At 28.0% G+C, this 21,048-nt stretch overlaps 1 protein-coding gene across 1 annotated transcript in view; it reads right to left on the reverse strand.

The window, feature by feature from the left end:
• Positions 1–11,116: 11,116 nt before the first annotated feature.
• LOC119682882 overlaps positions 11,117–21,048 on the reverse strand; it is a gene marked incomplete at its 3' end in the record, with an annotated part of 44,196 nt that continues 34,264 nt past the window's right edge. Inside the window, exon 3 of the mRNA XM_038096415.1 lies at positions 11,117–11,374. Coding sequence (XP_037952343.1) covers positions 11,117–11,374 — 258 coding nt within the window. The remainder of the gene's footprint in view (positions 11,375–21,048) is intronic.

A 21,048-nucleotide genomic window follows, 5' to 3' on the forward strand; every position in this document is an offset into this window, starting at 1 on the left:
TCATCGTCGACTTAATAATAGGAAATAAGCGAAAGCAATATTTTTTTGTGGGTTATTAATATTTTTTGCAAATAATATCGAAACTGAAAAATATTTTAATCTGATAAATAAAGCACTAAATTCTGTATTTTTGTTTAATGATATGAAATAATAATGACAATTTTAGAGTTTATCAGCAGTAAAATAAATTTTGGTATTCTAGAATACTATGCTTTGACGAGTAATAAAGATTTCTTTTATATATTAGAAAAATTCTCCTGACGAAATACGTATAGAAATATACAGAAAATTAACGCTTGAAATAAAAGTTGATATTTTCGATCAAATAAAAAAATAAAAAAACCAAAACCGACTTTAAAGATTTCTTGCAAGCTTGTTTCCAGAAATCCTGCTCTGTGGGACTTTCAAATGAAATACTTCAATGACTTTACTTTTGTTGACTAATTAGTAATGTTAAAATGCATTACTAGCAAAAATATACACATGTTAGGCTAGGTTATGCTAAGATTAATTTAAACCTATTGACCCACTGTGTTACAGTATAAGAACCTAACTGCTTGAAAACCATTTTAAACTTTTCGCAAAATACAAGAAACTTTTTAAAAGAAGATACTGGAGCTAATCAAGATTTTGAAAAAAGTAAGACTTTTACGTAGGCAATTGACTCTGCGCATACACTGGATATCACAAAACAGTTGTGAGTTATTTTCATTGTCCTTTCCACAACTGTGATATGAATGAAAGATTCAAATTCTAGCATGGTTTCCTTTTCGGCTGTGACCCGTGAACAAGCCCATCACATATCTGTTTTTTTTATAGAGCATTTCAGTGAGAATACTGGATATTTTCTTAAGAAAATACGATCAACTTGCATAAACATACCAGCATATAGTTGAGTCTTACAATCTTGTATTAAATTGCTCAAAACAGAAAAATTTCAACAACTGCTTACATGATGTCAGCGATATATCCTAATTCGGCAGATTTTTCGAATTATTTTCTAAAACAATCTATTTGTCGCGCACTTTTGCTTTGCAGTTGCTGTAAATGTCCCTGTGACCAGCAGGTCAGAAAATAGAAGTGTTAAACTACGTCGATATCTCATTTGGAGGTGTGTTGTGATCAAATCCCTGTCTGGCTTGTGAATTGGATTAAAATCAAGTGCTTTAAAACAGCTTCACTGTCTGATAGTATATATGTATTTCTATTAAATAGCGATACGTCGATATCTCATTTAGAGATGTGTATTAACCATCTCATATCACATCTCAGTCTGGGATGTGAATTGGATTGTAATCAAACAGCTTCACTGTCTGATAGTATAAATGTATTTCTAATAAATAGCGATCACATTTTCTCTAATAACGATCACATTTAACTGAAAAATACTGCAATGATTAGAAAGCCTATAATAAATACATTTATTTAGCCCTTCTTAGAAACTGTCTACACTACTACTTATTTTTGGTAATATAAATGGTTTCATTTTTTCCAAGTTAGAGATTTCCCTGATGTATACTGTTCTCCTATTTATTTCTTAGATACACACATTTAGTAAGAAAGAATTTATACAGTAGTTTATATAGTTTTCTGTCCCATGTCTCTATATTTTTATGAACCTTTCTTCAAAAGTATCGATGAATTTAGGCATTATTTTTGTCTGGAAGTCGTTTACACGGCAAGTTCTGGTCTCTTCTGGTCTGAAATATTTCTTTAGAGCACTGATAATAAGTACTACCCGAAAGAGTGTCGTTTTTGTTGTTATTTCTTCATTATTGTTTGAACCCTTCTAACAATTTCTATTTCAATTTAAACTTGTTTGTGTATTTTTATTTATTGGATTACTAAGAATTAAGTATATTTTCTTAAAATTATGTTGTTTAATTTTAAACACTCCACTTGTGGCAAATGCTTCTTATAAAAAATTAATACAGAATGTTACAATCCTGTCACTCAAACAATACAGAAATTGACAAAATGTTTTCTCGTTTCTAATCTTTTTTCAACCTTTTATAATTCACACATAAATTTCATGTAAAAAACATGCAAACAATCGTTCTCGGTCCTTAATATTAAAAGATTGCAGAGTGTCGTCCCTACGAAACCTTATATTTTCAAATACTAACATTTGCCGCAATCTTTTTATCTCAAGTTAACTAATTTTTTGTTAGCTTTACCCGCAATTTGAATTAGTTTCATGTTATTATGCTTGTTATCCTTTCTGGTTGGATTAGGAATGTTGTGAGTGCCTGCTGCTGCCTGCTATTTACTGTCGTTATTAAAGATTGTTTGTCTTTCTTATTGTTAGATCCCATAAGTTCCTCATCCTGTTGCTATTCTAAAACATTTTTGTTATACTTGAATTTATTTTTATAGAGTTTCCTTGCTATAATAATATCCTACTTTTTTCCAAAAAAAGAATGTCCTTATAAGATTTTATTTTACTAGTTATTTCAGTGTCTTCATCTTTCTCTCTATTTTCTACTTTTATTTTGCTTTCTTTTTTTCTCCATTACTTTTTTGATTTTGTTAATTTGCTCAACTTCTTCGTCCGCAGTGGCCTTGATTGTTTGTACATTTATTTAAATGTGTTCGTATTTTTAGAATAAACTGTGAATGAAAATGTGTATACGATTTTATAGGTTAGGAACACACTCCAGCGGTATTAAAGTAGGCACGTTTGGCGATAACTGTTAACCCACTTCAAGTTATTGGAAGCGTAAATTTTTTGTTGGTGCCCATGTTTTTAAGGTCAGTAGTATTTTTTCGAAAAAACGCAGTCCATTGAAAAGTTTCTAATATATTTGAATTACTGACTTTACTCTCTTCAACTGACAAAAGTAACTGTGGGCAGCAGGCTAATAAGGTTTCTATTATAGAAAAAAAAATTACTTTTCACAATGAAATCTAGAAAATTTAAAAATATTTTTAGAATACATTTTTACTCACATTAAAGTTTTTACTTCTATTGAATGTTGGCTTGTAATTTAATTTGAAGGATTTCAATTTAAGTTCGGTATGAGAGTTCATTTCAAGTTTGAATAGAGTAAATTCCACGAAAAGGACATTATTCCACATAATAATGTTATTTTATTAACATGCCCCAAATTGAAGTCACAGAATTATGTGATATGGATATTCTATAGTGATGTTTGTTGAATTTTTTTTTAAGAAAAAAAGTTTCTAAGAAATTTGTACAGAAAAAGCTTTATTAAACATTAGAAATGTTGTGGGCAGATGTGTAATTGCCAAATATTTCTGTCAAGGCTATTACTTGTTATGGAAAATTTTGTAATGATACATTGGAACTTGATTTGAATAGAATAAATTTGGCATTTTTATTTAACAGTAATTGGTCAAACAATGTAGTAAAAATAAAATAATGCAATAATTGCATTTCTATTATTTAAAACTTTTAGTGAATATAAACAGTTGATATTTGTATTAAATATTAAAAACTTAAAGCGTTTACCTTAAAAATTTAATTAGGATTAATTATTAAAAAATTTATTTATTAAAGGTTGTAATTTCAATTACTCCTAAAAAAACAGAGATCAATTGTAAGTAATTACAATATGCTTCATACCATGAAGGACGCTACATGCTTTGAATGTAATAGGGTAGATAAAGCAAATGTTATTAAAAAAAGATAGAAATTCAAAAAGGCAATTACTGTACTATTTTACTTTTAATATATTTTTTAAGCAATAACTTTTACCTAATAATGTCAAATCCATTCTATTCTAGAATATTAATGAATATGAGACAAAACAGTTGAGTCAACTTACCATGCGTTCCGTAGGTAAGCCAGGAGCCCACCTTCATTTAATTAAACCTAAACCATTTCATCATTCTACGAAGAGGTTTATATAAAAATTATGAGTTCAGGAGATATTACAATTAAAAATATTTAAATATACTGCTTGCCTTGAGAAGAGATTATATTAAAATTGTAAGGACTGTTTAGCAAGTTACTGCAACTTGAGATACAAAAAACAATCATAATAAACATAAATAAAATGAAAAAAAGTGCCAATATAGTGATTCATTACTTACATTAAAATAGGAATAAATACTTCGATATAGTTTAAATACATCGCATCCAAATATATCTATAAATGTTTGTTTTTAGACTTTATAGATTTTTAACCACTTATATTTTATGAGACTCAAGGTGTATTTGGACATTAGGCAAGTTTTTTGGACCTTTTTGTTTTTTCGTTCCGTGTTTTTCATAGTGTTATAAATGAACAAAATATAAAATAGTGCAAAGTTGCATTTATAAAAAAAAAAAATTGGAAATATCCACAATAAAGTTTGATCGTCAAAAATGTACCATTTTTTGAACATGAGTACAAAACGAAAAAAAAAGTACCAATTTTGGTACTAAAGTACCGTGGTTGCCACTTGAAAATTTTTTTCTGTACCAAAATTGGTTTAAAAAGGTACCATTTCTGTAAAAAAAGGTCCAAAATTTCTATGTCTTTATAAGAAAATACAATTTATGTAAAATGTACAAAAAGTATAAAACAATACAATATCCACAATAAAGTTTGGTCGCCGAAAATGTACCATTTTTTGAACATGAGTACCAGAGTACCAAACGGAAAAAAAAGTACCAATTTTGGTACTAAAGTACCATAAGTGGCAACCGTGGTGGCAACCGTGAGCAAGAGAGAGAAATAGAGAGAGTAACAGAAAAATAGAGAGAAATAGAGAGAGAAACAGAAAAAGAGAGACAAATAATGAGAGAAACAGAAAAAGAGAGAGAAATAGAAAGAAAAACAGTAAAAGAGAGAAAGAGAGAGAAAAAGACAAAAAGAGAGAGAAAGTGGGAGAAAAAGACAAAAAGAGAGAGAAAGAGGGAGAGAGAGAGAGAAAGAGGGACAGCATAGAAGAGAGTTACAAAGAAATCAGATATATAATATTTTTTTTTATCTTCTCTGAAGCAAAACCATGACGGAAGTCGTAGCTGAATTCTCTAACTGAGCGGTATTTTTACACCAGTGTTTTTCTGATATTTCGGGTACATTAAATCGTGTTATCTCTTGTGGGTCAAGCATTTGTTTCATTTTTTTTCTTGATTATTGACAGACTATTTGGATTAACTTTGAAAAATCAAATCATTCATATGAAACGTATGAGAATTTAACAATATTTAGTAACAGTTCACAATAACATCGAAATATTGTCATATTTTAAAACAATTTAGGAAAGTTTAGTTATATTGGTTGTCGTTAATTGGGTAACGAAGTGGTTTAATTTCTAGCTCTAGTTCATTAAATTTGCGACCAAATTCAGAAAACAAGAAAATGAATATATTTGATTGTTAGTGTGAGAGTACTGCATAAAATGCTTCTAAATTAAAATATTATAGAGATTTTAACGGATTGACAAATGAATTATAAATTCATAATTATAATTATAAATTCATAATTATAAATTCATAATTATAAATGAATTATGAATTTTTTTTAATATTTTGTTTAGTTTTCAGTTATGTAGGTATATATGTGATTTTCTTCAGCACTCCTTCTAGGTGCATAATATCTTATCAAATCTTATCTTATCTTATTATTAAATCAAACTCTGTTATTTATATTAATTTTTAATTGCTTTTAAATGATTGTTTATACAATATACATTTACTTAAGTCTCCTTTTAAGTACAATTTTCCTTTTAATCATATTTTTTATTATGCACAATAAAAGTTTATTAAGTTTTATTTAATATAATTGGTTTAATATATTAAATTAATAATTTATCACTATTTATTATAAATTTTATAATTTAATAATAGTAACTTGTTATTATATTTAATATCTTAACTATGGAAATTTTTTTAATAGCCTGAGGGGCAATCCCTCCGTTTTTGTGAATTTTTTCTCGCTTTTGTCTTTCAATTTTCTATTTTCCTTTCGAATTGTTACACTTCGTCTATTTTCAAGTCCGACACTTGATATATTTTATTCTCACTTTTTCTTCATTTTATTTTATTTTGCTTTCACCGTAAATTTTTATATTTTTGCCTTTGTTTTTGTTTACATAATGACATGTCCTGCCGCCGGAAATGCTTACTTCAGTGCTGTAAAATTCAAAATGAATTCATTTATACATTTCGAGAATTGTATCTTGTTTTTTTCTTCTGCGGTTCCTTAGATTTGTCGTTACAATTTTGCTATTTTTAGTTTATGTTGCCTTTATGGGTTTCCTTTTGCAAATTTTCTGTAGTTTATTTTTCGTTTTATATTTTCTCTTTTTATTTGTTTTTATTTAATTTTTTTTTCTTTGAAACAACACTTCGAGAAAAGGATTTCTTTGTGGTTTGGCGCGCAAACATGCAAATTTGGTTTCCAATTTACAATTTTGCGTTGCGTTTTTGTCTTACAAAGTAGCCGGAAAGTTACTGGAGAAGAGCAGATTCGTATTTCGCCTGCCATACGCCATGTGCCATATGCCATATGCCACATGCCTTATGCCTGCCTGCCTGCCTGCCTTGTCTTACAATGTATCAACAGCCTTGTCTTTGACTTTGTCGTCTGATTTGGTAGTGGTTTTTATGTTACTGGATAATAGGATTAGGCATCAAAATTGGCTTAAGAAATAAAACAACGATTGGAACTGTTATTTTTTTTAAGTTTTTCGATTTTAACTCTTTTCGATAGTGAAAAGGGTATTGAAGTGGAATTTATGTCCTTGGTATTTCAGATTAAAGTTCTCCCAAATAGTTGAAACTAACTAACCAGAAAGTTATATGCCAATTGCGTATACATGTTCGTGTGAATATTTCATAAAATACATTTAAAATGTCTTAAATTTCTATTTAATATTTATCTAAGAATTATCTTGTTTGTATCCATAACAAATTTAGATACCGTTTTGCAATTTACATAATTTCTAATTATTTTCACACAAAGGAATTGTGTTCATTAAATATTCATTATGAGAGAACCGTATTTTAAAACTTAATTTTCATTTGTGAATAAAATTTCACAATTTTATAAATTGCTTCCATTAAATCAACAACAATAATGGTGAGCACAACATTTTCTTAGATAAATTCAATAAATAAAATTATATACTTTCCAAACTTTTCAAGGCTCTTCTTCTTGTTAATTCAACGTTAAAATAGATATTTTTATATACTTAGAATTTTGCAAGCTTCTAGTCGTAGGCGACTTGCCTAGTGAACTAAATTCTCTAATCTTGGAATGGGTATTTTGAAATTTAAGTATAATAAAAAAAATTTCTATAAAAAATTAGAATAAAAAATATTTAAAATGATAAAATAATTTTTTCTTATATAAAAAATATGCATGTATATATTTCGAATTTTATTATACCGAAATTCTTAAGCAATTGTTAAGTGAGAAGTTTGGCCTGAGGCAAACGTATTAAAAAAACATTCGTAAAGTAAAATATAAACATTTTAATGTATAAAAAACATGTCCATCTGTTTCTCTAATGATACATATCAGTAATATTTTCAAAACAAATTGATTTATGGAAACAAAGTTTTGAGGTTGATAACATATTGTGACTAAAGGATTCAAAGGATCTGTTGCTCATTTTTGCGACAAATGACCCCAACTGCTGAAAAAACTCTTTTACTCTTTGCTTTATTATTAAAGTATATTAATCGGTGTCCTTATATTGTATAACAAATAGTCATCAGTTTTTTTAAAAATTATTCTTACTGCAACTCAAGTGTCTGTTGTACATTTATACGACAATAAACCTCAATTATTGAAAAGGTGTTTAGTCAATCGAAAAAAGATCGGAATGTTGAGGAGTTTTTAATATTAGATGGGAATAGGATAGCAATTACTAATAAAAAATTCTCTTCAAAGTCCATTGGAGCTCAAATACAAGCCTGTTAACTATCACTGGTTCAGCTTTTCTACATGTGCCATTCCCTATTAGCGACTTCCCTATTAAATAATATTAAATCAACCTGACAATTCTATAAATTTGGTTAAATACCTGATTTTGCACAATGACAGCTCTGTTAGGTCGGTAAAGAAAGGACTATAAAGATTTTAAGTGTTTTTTTAGCTAAAGATGGACTCGGACACATGAGGTGAATCACAGTTTGTTACTAATCTGTAAAACTATATCTTCGAAAGAAGTCATTATAAGGTAGACGTAGTGCTCCTTCAGCACCGATACTGTAGTACCTAGCAGGTGACAACTTAGTTGAAGGAGCTGATTGATGCGTTTTTTGCATAGTTCAGACCAGGGTAATCTGAAGATCTGAGAAGAGGGTTCGTCTGCCCAATTTTGTTTGACAATCAGATATTTTTGTTTGAATGGCAATTTAACTGTTATAAATGGGACACTAATATCTGAAAAATGTATGTCAAAAAGCATAGTGCCTACTTTGGCAAGCTCATCTGCTGTACAGTTGCCCGAATTGTCACTGTTTTCAGAAACTCAAGTAAGTTGAACATCTAGTTAGCTTACTAAGGGATGTTCTGTATTTTCGAATTGTAGTAGATGTGTCTACTTAATGGCAGCTTGACTAGCTGAAAAAATTGCCACTTTTGCATTATTAATCTGTTTATCTAGGGCCCATATTCATTAGTGCTAGAGTGAAACAAAGTTTTCAATCTTTCCAAAATAATAAATTATCAAAAGCGAAGGTTTTACAATAGAAGAGTTTCTATTCAGAAGCAATATATAGCTATATTTATTAATAATTAATCGAATAATTGGTTAAAGCATGTCCATCTTGATTCGTATTTCTCAAGAATCACGTCCTATTTTTAAAAATTAATCTTATGGAATGTAAACCTCGTGATGGAGACCTTACTGCGACAATAGTTGATTTTAATACAACAACCGATATCAACGGATCAAAAGAAATTTAATCCTTCAAATAGAGAATATGATGTTATCCATTAATAATTTTCAAATATCGGTATAGTTCGAAACTGATTATTTCGAAGGTACAAAGGACTTACAATAGGAGCTTATTGATTCTCTACATGAGATTGCTTTATGAACAAAAATGTTCATTCGTCTCGTTAATGATAGATATCCATTAGGTTTTTAAGAATTGATGCTATATAAAGCAAATCTTGAGGTAGATACATTATTACGATTATGATTTATGTTGTTTGCTACACCAATTTAAACTGTTCAAAAGATATCAAGTATTTCGAATGCATATAAAAATATTTAGAATATTCCAAAAGATGGAAATAGAATAGCAGGTGTCTCTATAGTGTTCGCTTAGAGTTATGTAGTCTGAAATCCATTCATGTGTGTAAAACAATTCCATTTATTTTAAAGTAAAAAATCTATCACAAGCAAACGATTCAAAAGATTATATTCTAACATAACCTACTATAATACTGCATAATATTAAATATAAGAGATGCGAATTGCAGCATATAAGTGGGTCAGTTAATACATCACAAAGAAGTTATAACACATCTTTCTGATTAAATGGATTTGATGTGAAGGTATCTTAATTTTGTATCTCGAAATCAAGTTACCTTGAAACTGTTATGATAAAATGTGTAGTATATGCTTAGTGATAAACCTCTATAAAAATCTATGTAAAGTGTACAGATACTTTTTGGCAATTGATTAGAAATAATAAAACAGACAGTACATCTCTTTGCACACTTTTTTTAATAATAATTTGATTCAGAAGAAGCCTATGTACACTTTATAAACACCTTTTGTTGAGGTATGATGATACAGGAAGCATATCTGATACAGGAAATACCGCTTATAAGTACTTAGCTTCACATTTAAATAGAGAAAGATCTTAAATATTCCGGAAGATTAGCTGGCGACTTTGGAAAAGCATAATTTTGTTAAGAAAACGTCTGTGCATGCAATTTAAATAAATGAGCCGCGTCTAATGCTGATAGAATAGTTGAGCATATGAAATTTATATGAAAAGCAGCGTCATAAAATGAAAACGAAATGAAAATCTTTGCTGTAATAATTTTGTCGCTGTTGCTGTTGTCTTTTGCTGATGTTGTTTATGAAAAACTTTTTCTGGTTATTTTTAGAATGTTTTGCTTTGAAACCAAATAAATTTCGCTGTTTTGCTCAATAATATTTTCAGTTTTTCCTGCTCCGTTGTTATTTTCATTATATTTTTTTCAAATATTGTGCATATACGAATATATGACATTATGCCATGACTTCTACCGAAGATGGGAAGAAAATTTCTGTGGGAATTGTGTTAAACTGTCATAGCAGATCATTTTTAGTTTTACATTTTCCACACGTTAGAAGAAAAACTCACTTCTACCTTTGGGGTAATGCATTTTGGTGACAAATAAATTATAAAAATAATAAAAAATAGCAAAAAATAAAAAAAAAAATTTTTTAAGTAATAATAATACAATATATTCGTATAGAATATATTTTAATGAGTGAAAAAATTTATTTTGCAAACTTAATCCCATAAAAAGCTGTTTCTCTATTTTTTTTCTCTATTTTCTCTATTAGGAATGCAAAAAGATTAATTTAAAATCAAGGATTTTACTAATTATGACAGTAAAATACAATTCTGTTATAAATAAATTTTATAAAACTACTAACTGACATATCAATTAAGTTTAATCTTTCTTTTATTATTTTCAGATAGCACTTCTGGACTCTCAGGAAGATATGCTGATTTAAGGTCCGTCATCAACTAAAAGACAAATAAATGATATGATTTTTTAGCCTTGTTAAAGCCTAGTGTGGGGTAGTGATTAACCCCCCAGTCATTATAGAGTAAAAGTGCGTAATAGCACTAACTCAAGAAGAAGATGAAGAAGAAGAAGATAGCATAGATATGTTACATAGGCATGCATCTGTATTTATTTGACTGTGACACAGCATAGGCATATAGATATATATTTGTTATTATTATTTAACACTCAATTGTGACATAGCATATATATGTCACAGAAGCATGTGTGTATATAAGTAAAGAGAGCGTTATGAGTTTCTAAATAGTTTGACAAATTATGTCAATATTTGACAACTTCAAAATAATATGTGAAAATTTCTTTTAAAATGATTGTCAACAAGTATTATCCACTCAAATGATATTTCTTAATTATAAATTCATATTAATGTTTTTTTTTGTTATATGAAATTTAAGGTTTGTACTTACCTTAACGAAGTGATAGAAGAGCACAGCGCCAGCTGTTGACAAAACAAACCAAACGAACACTGCAAATGTGGACACATGTGATATATTGAAAGCGTGAAGAAGTGTTGAAATAATTAGAGCTGCTGCGTGACAGAAGAGAAAGGGCATAAATAGACGTTCTAGTATATCCCATGGAATTTCGGCAGACTTTTGTGGTAGCGCTGAAATCGACCCACGGCGCAATGAAGCACGCCTTGAAGCACGACGCTAAAAGTAAAAATATATATAATAAATTAAAATGTTATAAGAGCATATTTAGCATTTTGATATATAGTATTTATATAGTATTTTAATTCTCTTATTAAATTTCTGTTTTGCATAAGTATACAGAGGGTGGTGAATATCGGTTAATATAAGTATATATTTAAATATGTGACACTGATTTATTTAATTCATAACAATTAGATATAAAATTGGTAGATAGTATTTTAAATTCCATTTAATAAATAAATTAACTTTTGTAAAACCGATATCGATTGTTGATAATGAAGCAATTTACAATAAAGCCACACTCTTTAACATAATTATGCAGAGTGAAATCTACTAAATTTCTAAAATATTTACATAAATTACAAATTTTTTTTTTTCAAACTAAATTACACTAAAAATAGCATAAAATAAATGTGCGCATAGCAAATAAAATTTAATGTTGATAATTAATTTGCCTTCGCTAAACTCAAATTAAACAATTTGCGTAATTAAAACAAAAATATTACAGCGGATTTTGCGAATAAATTTTTGCATAGAAAAAACCGCACAGTTTGAACGTTTAAAAATAAATTAACAAATTCAATTATGCAAAATGTATGTGCGCCCTCGTGTGATTCCCCAGCAACCGCCACATTCACATCTCGCTGAGCACATATGCAAACATTTCAGCGGAACTGGCGGATAACAACCAATATGGATGGTTTGGAATAATTGAAGTTTGTGTGGAATAAACAACAAAATCAAAAATTGTTAATTTGTAAAATATTTGTTAATTAATTTAAAAACTTTTAACTGGTTTAAATTATTAATGATTTATTCGTTTTAATTTAAGTTTTTATTGCCACGATTTTATTTTTGAAGTATTTTGATAGATACTTTCAAATCGTGTTAAATTTATTTGGAAAATTTTTTTTTACCATTTTATGATATTTTCACATCTTTCATATATGATTAGTATAGGTCAGGACCTATTGGTTTCTAGCGATACCATAAATAGTGAAAGCTCTATATAGAGATTTGTGCTGTAGATTTGGATTTGTAATAGTCAGAAATTTAAGATTGCTAGCAGCGTTATATGATTAGTGTAGGTCAGGATAAGGCAATCCAGATACGATTGACCTATTGGTTTCTGGTGATACCAAAAATAGTTAAAGCTTTATATAGAGATTTGTACCCGTGATAGTCAGAAATTCAAGTATGCTAGAAGCCTTATGCCTACAACAGAATCAGCAAACATTATATAAAAAATTTCTTGGAGTAGACTAAATCTTTGACTAGTCCGTAGTTGTACATCAATCTTGACGCTGTGCCATACTTCTAGAACAGATGTAGCGTTTATGTAAATAATAAAGGCCTTTATAATGAAAATATTTATAATAAAAATATTTATCCAAATAAATACTAAATTGTTTAATAAGTGTCCACAGTGTTACTAATCGTCACTAGTAGAACTAAAATTTTGGAATCGATAAAATTATGCAAATAATTATATTCAGATAGAAAAAAAATACACATAGTATTGTTAATAATACAAAGATAAGCTACAATTCACACGTTGAGTTGTAGCCATGACAATTTTCAACATAGTGAAACAAAACTATATAAGATTAACTATCTTAAGTGAGCGGCATAACGTTGACTAAGGTCCCAGGATATTGAAATATAAAGGAAAATGTAATGAGGATAAAATCTGCTATGCAAAAACTCTTGTAGAAATGGGATTCACACCACTTAATATGTTTAAATGAGCTCTTTCGATCAACTATCTCAAAATAACGGGTTGTTAATGAAATAATTTTACAACATGCAATACTGGTTTGCACATTACGACTGGGTTAAAATCTCAAACAAATACTTACAAATAAAAATATATAAAAAGCATAATACAATAAATAAAAATAAAAAGAACAGTGATTGTCTTATGGTGTATTAGAGACAGATAGCCAGACTTTCTCACAATATTTACTGTCATTGCTGATACCAGGCAAAGAAAAAAACAACAATTTCCTACTTTCTTTGTACATGCTTTTCTCATTCTGCTGGAGGCAGAAAACAGCTTTAGGTAAGCTACTTGTTAATAATCCTAGAAAGCTCAACCATTCAATCAATCAATATAATCAATATGAATAAACCTTAGAGGCTCCATAGGATACCACACGGATTTGATCTTATCATGATGCTTAAACAAACAACCGTAATATCAGTGAGTAATTAGGATGCTGGACCAGTGCAGTGTGAAAGCGCTTATTGAACTTATGGTGAGTCATCATTGTAACCAACTAACAAACCATTATTTCGAAACTTCAACGAATTTGAGTTTATGCATGTTTGTACTCAAGCATTGGGCTCCAATGCTATCATCCACTCAAAGACTATATGTTTAAACTTTTTATTCTGTTCAAGTATTTGCTCCTGAATTTACCCGCGTAAAATATTACGAAAATAATATAAAATATTTAGAAGCTTTGCTATTCGAGTAACTCGAATATCTTTTGGCAGGACGAGCATTTGTGAAACTTAGGGGTTTGATCTAAAAGATTGTATTAGTGTGTACTTAAATTGTTCTGACATTATAATCTACTAATAAGCAACATTAAAGTAGTAAATTTCTTCAAATTTGTGCAATATTTATGCCATATCTATATCAATAAAGCTTTCTTAATGAAATTGTTGTTATTGATATCTCTTAATTAACTTATGGAATATTTGTATTAATTAATAAGCACATATTCTGTCCAAAAGGTTTGAAAATATACTTAAAATTTCTCAGGATGCACACTTGACCATGATTGTTAAATTTAATACCTAATCCTTTTATACTTAAAAAGCATAAGATCCTTATTTTATTTAATACTTATTATTCCTATTTGTTTGTTACTTTTATAACTATTAATAGACTTTCCTCCCGAAAGTTTTATTTAAATCCATCAGCATTTGTTATTTATGAACAATGAAAAGTAAATATTACTGGTAAATGGTTGGTATAAATTTATATGAAAACCTATCACAAAAAAATGCGTATTTTAAAATTTAATCTACAAATTTTATAGTCCTTTCGAATGGAAGAATAACAGAATATCATACAGAATATCTAAAAATAACTGATATAACAAATTAGTCCGACAGTAAGACAGCTTAAAAGCATAACTGAAATTTTAATAGAGAATTTCTCAAATTGAGTAAATGTTCAATTTTTCATAATCCACCTGGGGAATTTATGATTCAGTAAAATTAAACTCACACTGTGAAAAAAATTAAATATTTCAATAAAATTTATTTTCCCAAGTGATATACTATGTGTGTTTTTTATATTGGATTACTAATGGATCAGAAAAGAATTTTCGTTTGTTTATTTTATATATTTAATAAATATTTTTTATTCGCAACTCATTTAGGTAGACACAGTCGCCTACTATATTTTTGCAAGCAAATAATTTAATAATAGAAATTTATGAGATAAGAAATAATCTATCATGTTTTTATTAGTTTTTACTTTTATATATTGCATAAGTATAGTTTATAAAAATTAATAAAAAAATAAGTAAAATAAATCAAAATTTGTAAATTGAGTTACAATGTTATTGTTTAATTTTTATGTTGTATAAAACATTTTATAGTTTTATGAATAATAAAAAAAAATCATATTCAAAGCACTATTTCCATTCTTTTTTTTTTGTAAATGTAAAGTTTTCAAGACTAAACTACTATAAAACATAATGGAAATATCTGTCAATAAATGTTTTCGCAAACTACTATACTGGCTTTTAAAACATATGGAAGGCATTTAAGTTATGTGCAACTTCCCGGTTAAGCCCACCTTTAATAAAACTAGATCATGGGAACTCATTAAAAGAGATAGTGTGAACGTTGGAAGGCTTACTGTAGTTCTTTCTGGTCATAGTTGTATAGGAACCCACGTAGAAAAACTACGCATGCCTCATAATCCTCACTTCAGAAGTTGTGGGAACCCGCAGAAGAAGAAACCATAAAACACTTTGTTTAGGAATGTCGGGCTATAGCGTCCAAAAGAAATAGGTCCTTAGAAAATATTTTTTTGACAGTTTATCACACTACTCATCAGAAAAGATGAAAGACCTATAATATTATCTAAATTCAAAGGTATGGATTTATTGTATACTGTTCTATCTTAGGGGTTCTTGCGAGGAAGAATGGCGAAAATTCGTTAATTGAGCTACATGAAACTTATGTGATGGCCTGCCATTACAACGAATCAACAATTATACTTTAAGAATTGTGTATCGTTATCATTCAAAAATTAAGTTAAGTTTACACAAATTAGCCTAAACTCAAAACCTGAAAGTTAACCTGGAAAGCCAGAAGAAGTCATCCTGTTGAAAAAAATTATAATGCAGAATCAGCTTCTTCAGTTTGGAATCACTCGCTTTCTTAATTTGACATTATGTTAACTAAAATTATTAAATAAGTGTTAATTAAGTGTTACTACCAAGTGTCTGCTTTTTTTTCGATCTCATGCTGTTTGTACAAGTAAAAGATTAATTTACATAGCAGTAGGTGAATTTATTCATTTTCTATTTACGTTACCTTTGTCCTCTACAACCAGTTATACTAAGGTGGCAAAAAATTGCCTATATGTCCAAAGTCAGTTAGATATATATTAAATATTTTTTAGATGGATATAGTTTCCACATATATTTCCTCAGAAATGGAGATATTGATGGACCTACCGATCCACCATTATCTTTTAAATACAAAAGAATGATCAAAATAGTGGTTTAGAAAAGTAAAAGCGTTTCTAAAAAAAATATAAGAACTGACTGCTAGCCGAAAACGTCTTTGACACTTATCATCTAAAATTGTTGTGGCATATTGGTAATGAATAATTTTGAATATAGACGCATAATAACTACAGCATTGAGCATTACTGGATAAACTATATATTATATATAGTCATCAAAAAAAAAACTGCTAATTTGCAAACAGAAACGTTTTCATTGCATTTAGATAACATACTTTGATACATGATGGTTCACTATCTGTGTTTCAAATTAAATAATTATTCTTCTTTTACACTATGAGTGGCAGTATCACCTCATCTACATTCGATTTCTAGCCAACTGTTCATTTTAATTAGAGATCAGCATAGATCTTCAAGTTGGAAGAAATATTTTTCCAACTCGTGTGTGGAGGTATTCAACTTCAATTACTATCTTATATATTACGATATTCCACAAAATTTAAGATTCCTGTCTCATAATTGATTTCATATCATACTTTAAGAGTAAGATTTTTGTAAACAGACAAAAAGAATCTGAAATAAATAACATCATTCCAGACCCGTTGCTCTCTATACACGGTTTCTAGTCTATTAGATATTTGAGATAATAATATAATTGGAGATAATAATAGAGTTTCAAATTAGCAGGTTTAATGAAGAACTTTTTTTTAATTTGGGATTGGCTCGTTCTTCTTCATTTCTTTCGTTTGAATGGTCACACAACCATGCCCACCATTATCGCAGCTACTGGCTGCATTTATTTATTGTCTTAACACAAACTCTAGTAATTAGATATATAAAAAAATTATTTTTAATATATTCTAATTTTTTATGCTTTTATTTTAAGTAAATTTATTTTTCTTTATTAAATTATTTTAACAAAACCCATTAAGATATTATATCATTAGATGGTCTGCTGTTTTCAAATTTCTTGAAATACCATTTTTTTTCAGTTTTTTTCATTTCCATTAAGTATCAGATTTTATTCACTATAAGCAATGATTGTTTTATTAGATTACGTTATACATATTTAATATATAATGAAAAAATTATATTAATTTATTCTCAAACAAAAAATTTGAAAATTAATTTAAAATTATAAAGCGAATTTTAAAAGCAAAATTAATACATTATACGTGTGATAAAATATAAAATATTGTTTTCTATATAAATAGAAATATAAATATCAATATTTGTATTTTTATTTAAAAAATATTTGTAAATCTCAATGTTTCATATTCAAAATTCAATTGCGACATGTCAATAAAAAACTGACAAAATAATATTTGCGAATTAAGCATTTTATGATGCAATCGAATTTTTAAAAAATATATTTAAGATATTTTTGATCATTTAATAATATCAAAAAAATTCTACAATGAATAAATAAAAATATAAATTAAAAAAATTGATAAAAATAAAGAAGATAAAAAAATTAAAAATATGTTTAAATGAATGCAAACTGAGGAATTGTTGCGCTATTTTTGGAATACATTTCGACATAAAAAAACACAAAATTCGTTGTGCATATTTATTTAAGTGTATATGTATATGTATCTATGAAATACTTTTATATGCTTAAGCATGAGCGTAGACAGGAAACAGTCCAGGGAGCTACATTTAAAGATACATCTTTAAAGAAACTGATGAGCGATAAAAAAATTGTGCAAATTGGAATAATAATGGACTTGTCTGCATATACCTACGTCATTGTTCAATAATATCTAACAGACGTCTATTACCTCTTGTATTACTTTGGTCACACTTTTAGGGGGCCTTCAAATGCCCCTTATTGGTAGCAACCATGTGCTTAATATGTTTTTCATTTAAATATTTTTTTATTTTATTATGTTAAAAAAGACATTTTATTTTGTTTGTTTATTTTTTTATAAATGCAAATAATATATATATATTATATTTTTTTTGTTATTTCGAAATATTCAAATTGTGAATATTTTATATATTATCTGAATATTTTTTTTTTTTGAGTTTATTTCTGGATATTTAACAATTTAAATTAGGCGGAGATACAATTTACCAATTTAATTTCCAAATTTTTGGAATAATTTCAAATATTCAAAATAACAAAATTATTAACAGACATAAATAAAAAAAAATTAAATAAAATAAAATAAAACAATTTAGAAATATTTTAAAATGAAATATTTTGAAAGTGACCCGGTAATTTATTTGTAGATTTTTTCTTTTATTTTAGTTTGACAAAAGCATTAATATTTCAAATATATAAGGGCTTTGAAATATTTAAGTGAGAGCAGATATCTATCTATCTACGTATATTGTGTCTTGTATGCAAATGGTTTTGTAGCTGGCAGATGCTTTAAAAAGATTTTATAGATTTTATGGTAATGCTTATCAGCTTCTGAATTATAGCAATAATATATATTATGCAGTTTTTGTTATTTTTAGTTTTATTTATTTAAAAGTTTTTCAATTTCTATCCGATGATTATAATTTTAATTCAATATATCCGATATATACACCGGGAGTTGCTATAACTTATATTTTGGTACTAATATAACATAATTAGATTGAATTTATTAAATAATATTGAGTTTTGTGAATTAAATAAGAAATTAGAATTCAGTTATTCATGATTTATATTCTCTAGTATAATTTTTTAATGCTATTCCAAAAAATTTTATATATTATTTACGAGTATGTTGAGTCAGTGTACTTGAGCACTTTTACTCTTTATTAGCTAGACGTATCTTCAGAACCCCTCTTTACGTCTTGACTGGATTATTATTTGTCACTTCATCAGCCTGTAACCATTTTGAGATTCAATAACGCGGTGTTGGTAAGTATGTCAAATTTCGCAAATAATTTCGGGGCTCTATCCTTTATCCATTTGTTGATCGGATCAATCTTGAGATGCCTGTGGATGTCATTCGTCCTAATGTACCATGGTACCTTCAAAAGTCTTCTCAGAGCCTGGATTTGTGCTAGGCAAGGCACAAGATAGCTTTTATTTGCATTATTGGGTTTGGCGCTCATATTAGTTCGTGTAAGTCTTTACTTGAATTTCTTCCCGAATTTTAAACCCTATTAAAATTATTTTATTTTATATAGAATAGCAAAAAATTTACTTGAGTGGAGCCTTTAAAGTCTTAAATAGGTCTAACTTATTTGGTATGATCTATTCACGCAGGTCGAGAGAGATAGATACGACATACACACTAATTCTCTTGAAAGATTAATATGTGGAAACCTTGTTTACTTCCTATGTTCTCACCAAGAAGGTAAGGTAAATAGCAGCATATTGTATATTAACACCCACTTAAAACGCTTGATAGATAAGTATTTATATTATTGAATTTGGCGATTTTTTCAATTTAAATAACTTTCAAGCAGGTAAGCAGGTAAATCTATAAAATTGGCTTAACGTAGAATTATATCTATTTAATACAGTTAGAGATTCTATTGAGAGTCTAATAGAGACTCTTAGCTACTTAACAGCTACTTGATCAGATCTATTCACGCAGATAATCTAGAAAATAATTCGACATACTCTTGAACTTATCCGAACAATATCTATTTAATAGAGTTAGATATTCTATCAAGAGTCTAATAGAGACTCTTAGCTACTTAACAGCTACTTGATGAGATCTATTCACAGTTTGTGATTGGTATGTGAAAATCTTTTTTACTTCCCTTGCTTTTCCAAAAAGAGAATTATGTGAATACTTATGTTTACTTCACACACCTAAGTATGCTATTATTTTCCCAATGCTTTTAACAAGGAAAGAATATAAGTATAATAAAAGGAAAGACCATAAATGAATATATTATTTTTCGAGCCTAAGAATGATTTTTTTTTCACAAAAGTCAAGAATCTTTCTATGTGGAGCAACTATATCATCGTTCCGCAGTATATAATACGCAGAACAAATTAAAAGAATTTGCCAATATTTGGAATAAGGGTTGTGTACAATGTCTTCATGAGGTCATGAGAGCCGAGACTGTTTGTGCCTTGTCACTTAGTTAAAGCCGTGTTGCATGAATGTATGTATATATTTCTCTTAATATTTAGACTTTAACAAAAAGTACCAAAAACAATAGTCAACATGTATTTTCGTCATAGCCCTAAAAAGCCAATTTTGACTTGCCCGTGATACTCTATATAATATAAGTCTTAGAATTTTTGGAGACTAAATAGATCTTTTTGGCCGCAGTATACACTTGTTCCTTTAAATAATGTGATACTCTATATAATATAAGTCTTAGAAGTTTTGGAGACTAAATAGATCTTTTTTCCCGCAGTATACACCTGTTCTTTTAAATAATGAGAATATAAACAAAAGGTTGTTGGAAAAATATATAGCTAACTTAGTAATGATTGAAGACGACACAATCGCTGTCAAAGAAAGCGGGAGATGATGAAGATTATAATATTTTTATTATTTCTATTGTTGGTTAGAGTACAATTATAATTTAATTTTGAAATTCTTAAATATTATAAACGTTCAAGACTATTTGCACTCATATGTAACTTTTAGAAATACCTATAAATAAACTTTAAATTAAATGTTTTATATATGTTTTTATATTTACAATTTCATACTTTAATAAATTTGTGGTTTTATTTTTTTAAGAATTATTAAAATTCAATTAACAACAATTTACACCAAATTATTACACCGAACCGAAACTGCAGAAATGATTTCATGGCCATTGTGTGGCGTTAGATAATGTGGAACTACAAAGTGCAGAACTCGGAGAGCAGATGGAGGAACATTGAAATATTTTTGGTATTTTTCAATTGCATATAAAAAGCAAAAGACGAGAGAAATAATAATTTTCATGTACATAATTAAAATATATATTAAAAAATGTATATATAAGAATTTAATTAGAAATATTTTGCTTCATTAAAAATTTAAAAATATTTTATTTT

This window comes from Teleopsis dalmanni, chromosome 2 (assembly GCF_002237135.1).
Source record: "Teleopsis dalmanni isolate 2A chromosome 2, ASM223713v2, whole genome shotgun sequence".
NCBI lineage: Eukaryota > Metazoa > Arthropoda > Insecta > Diptera > Diopsidae > Teleopsis > Teleopsis dalmanni.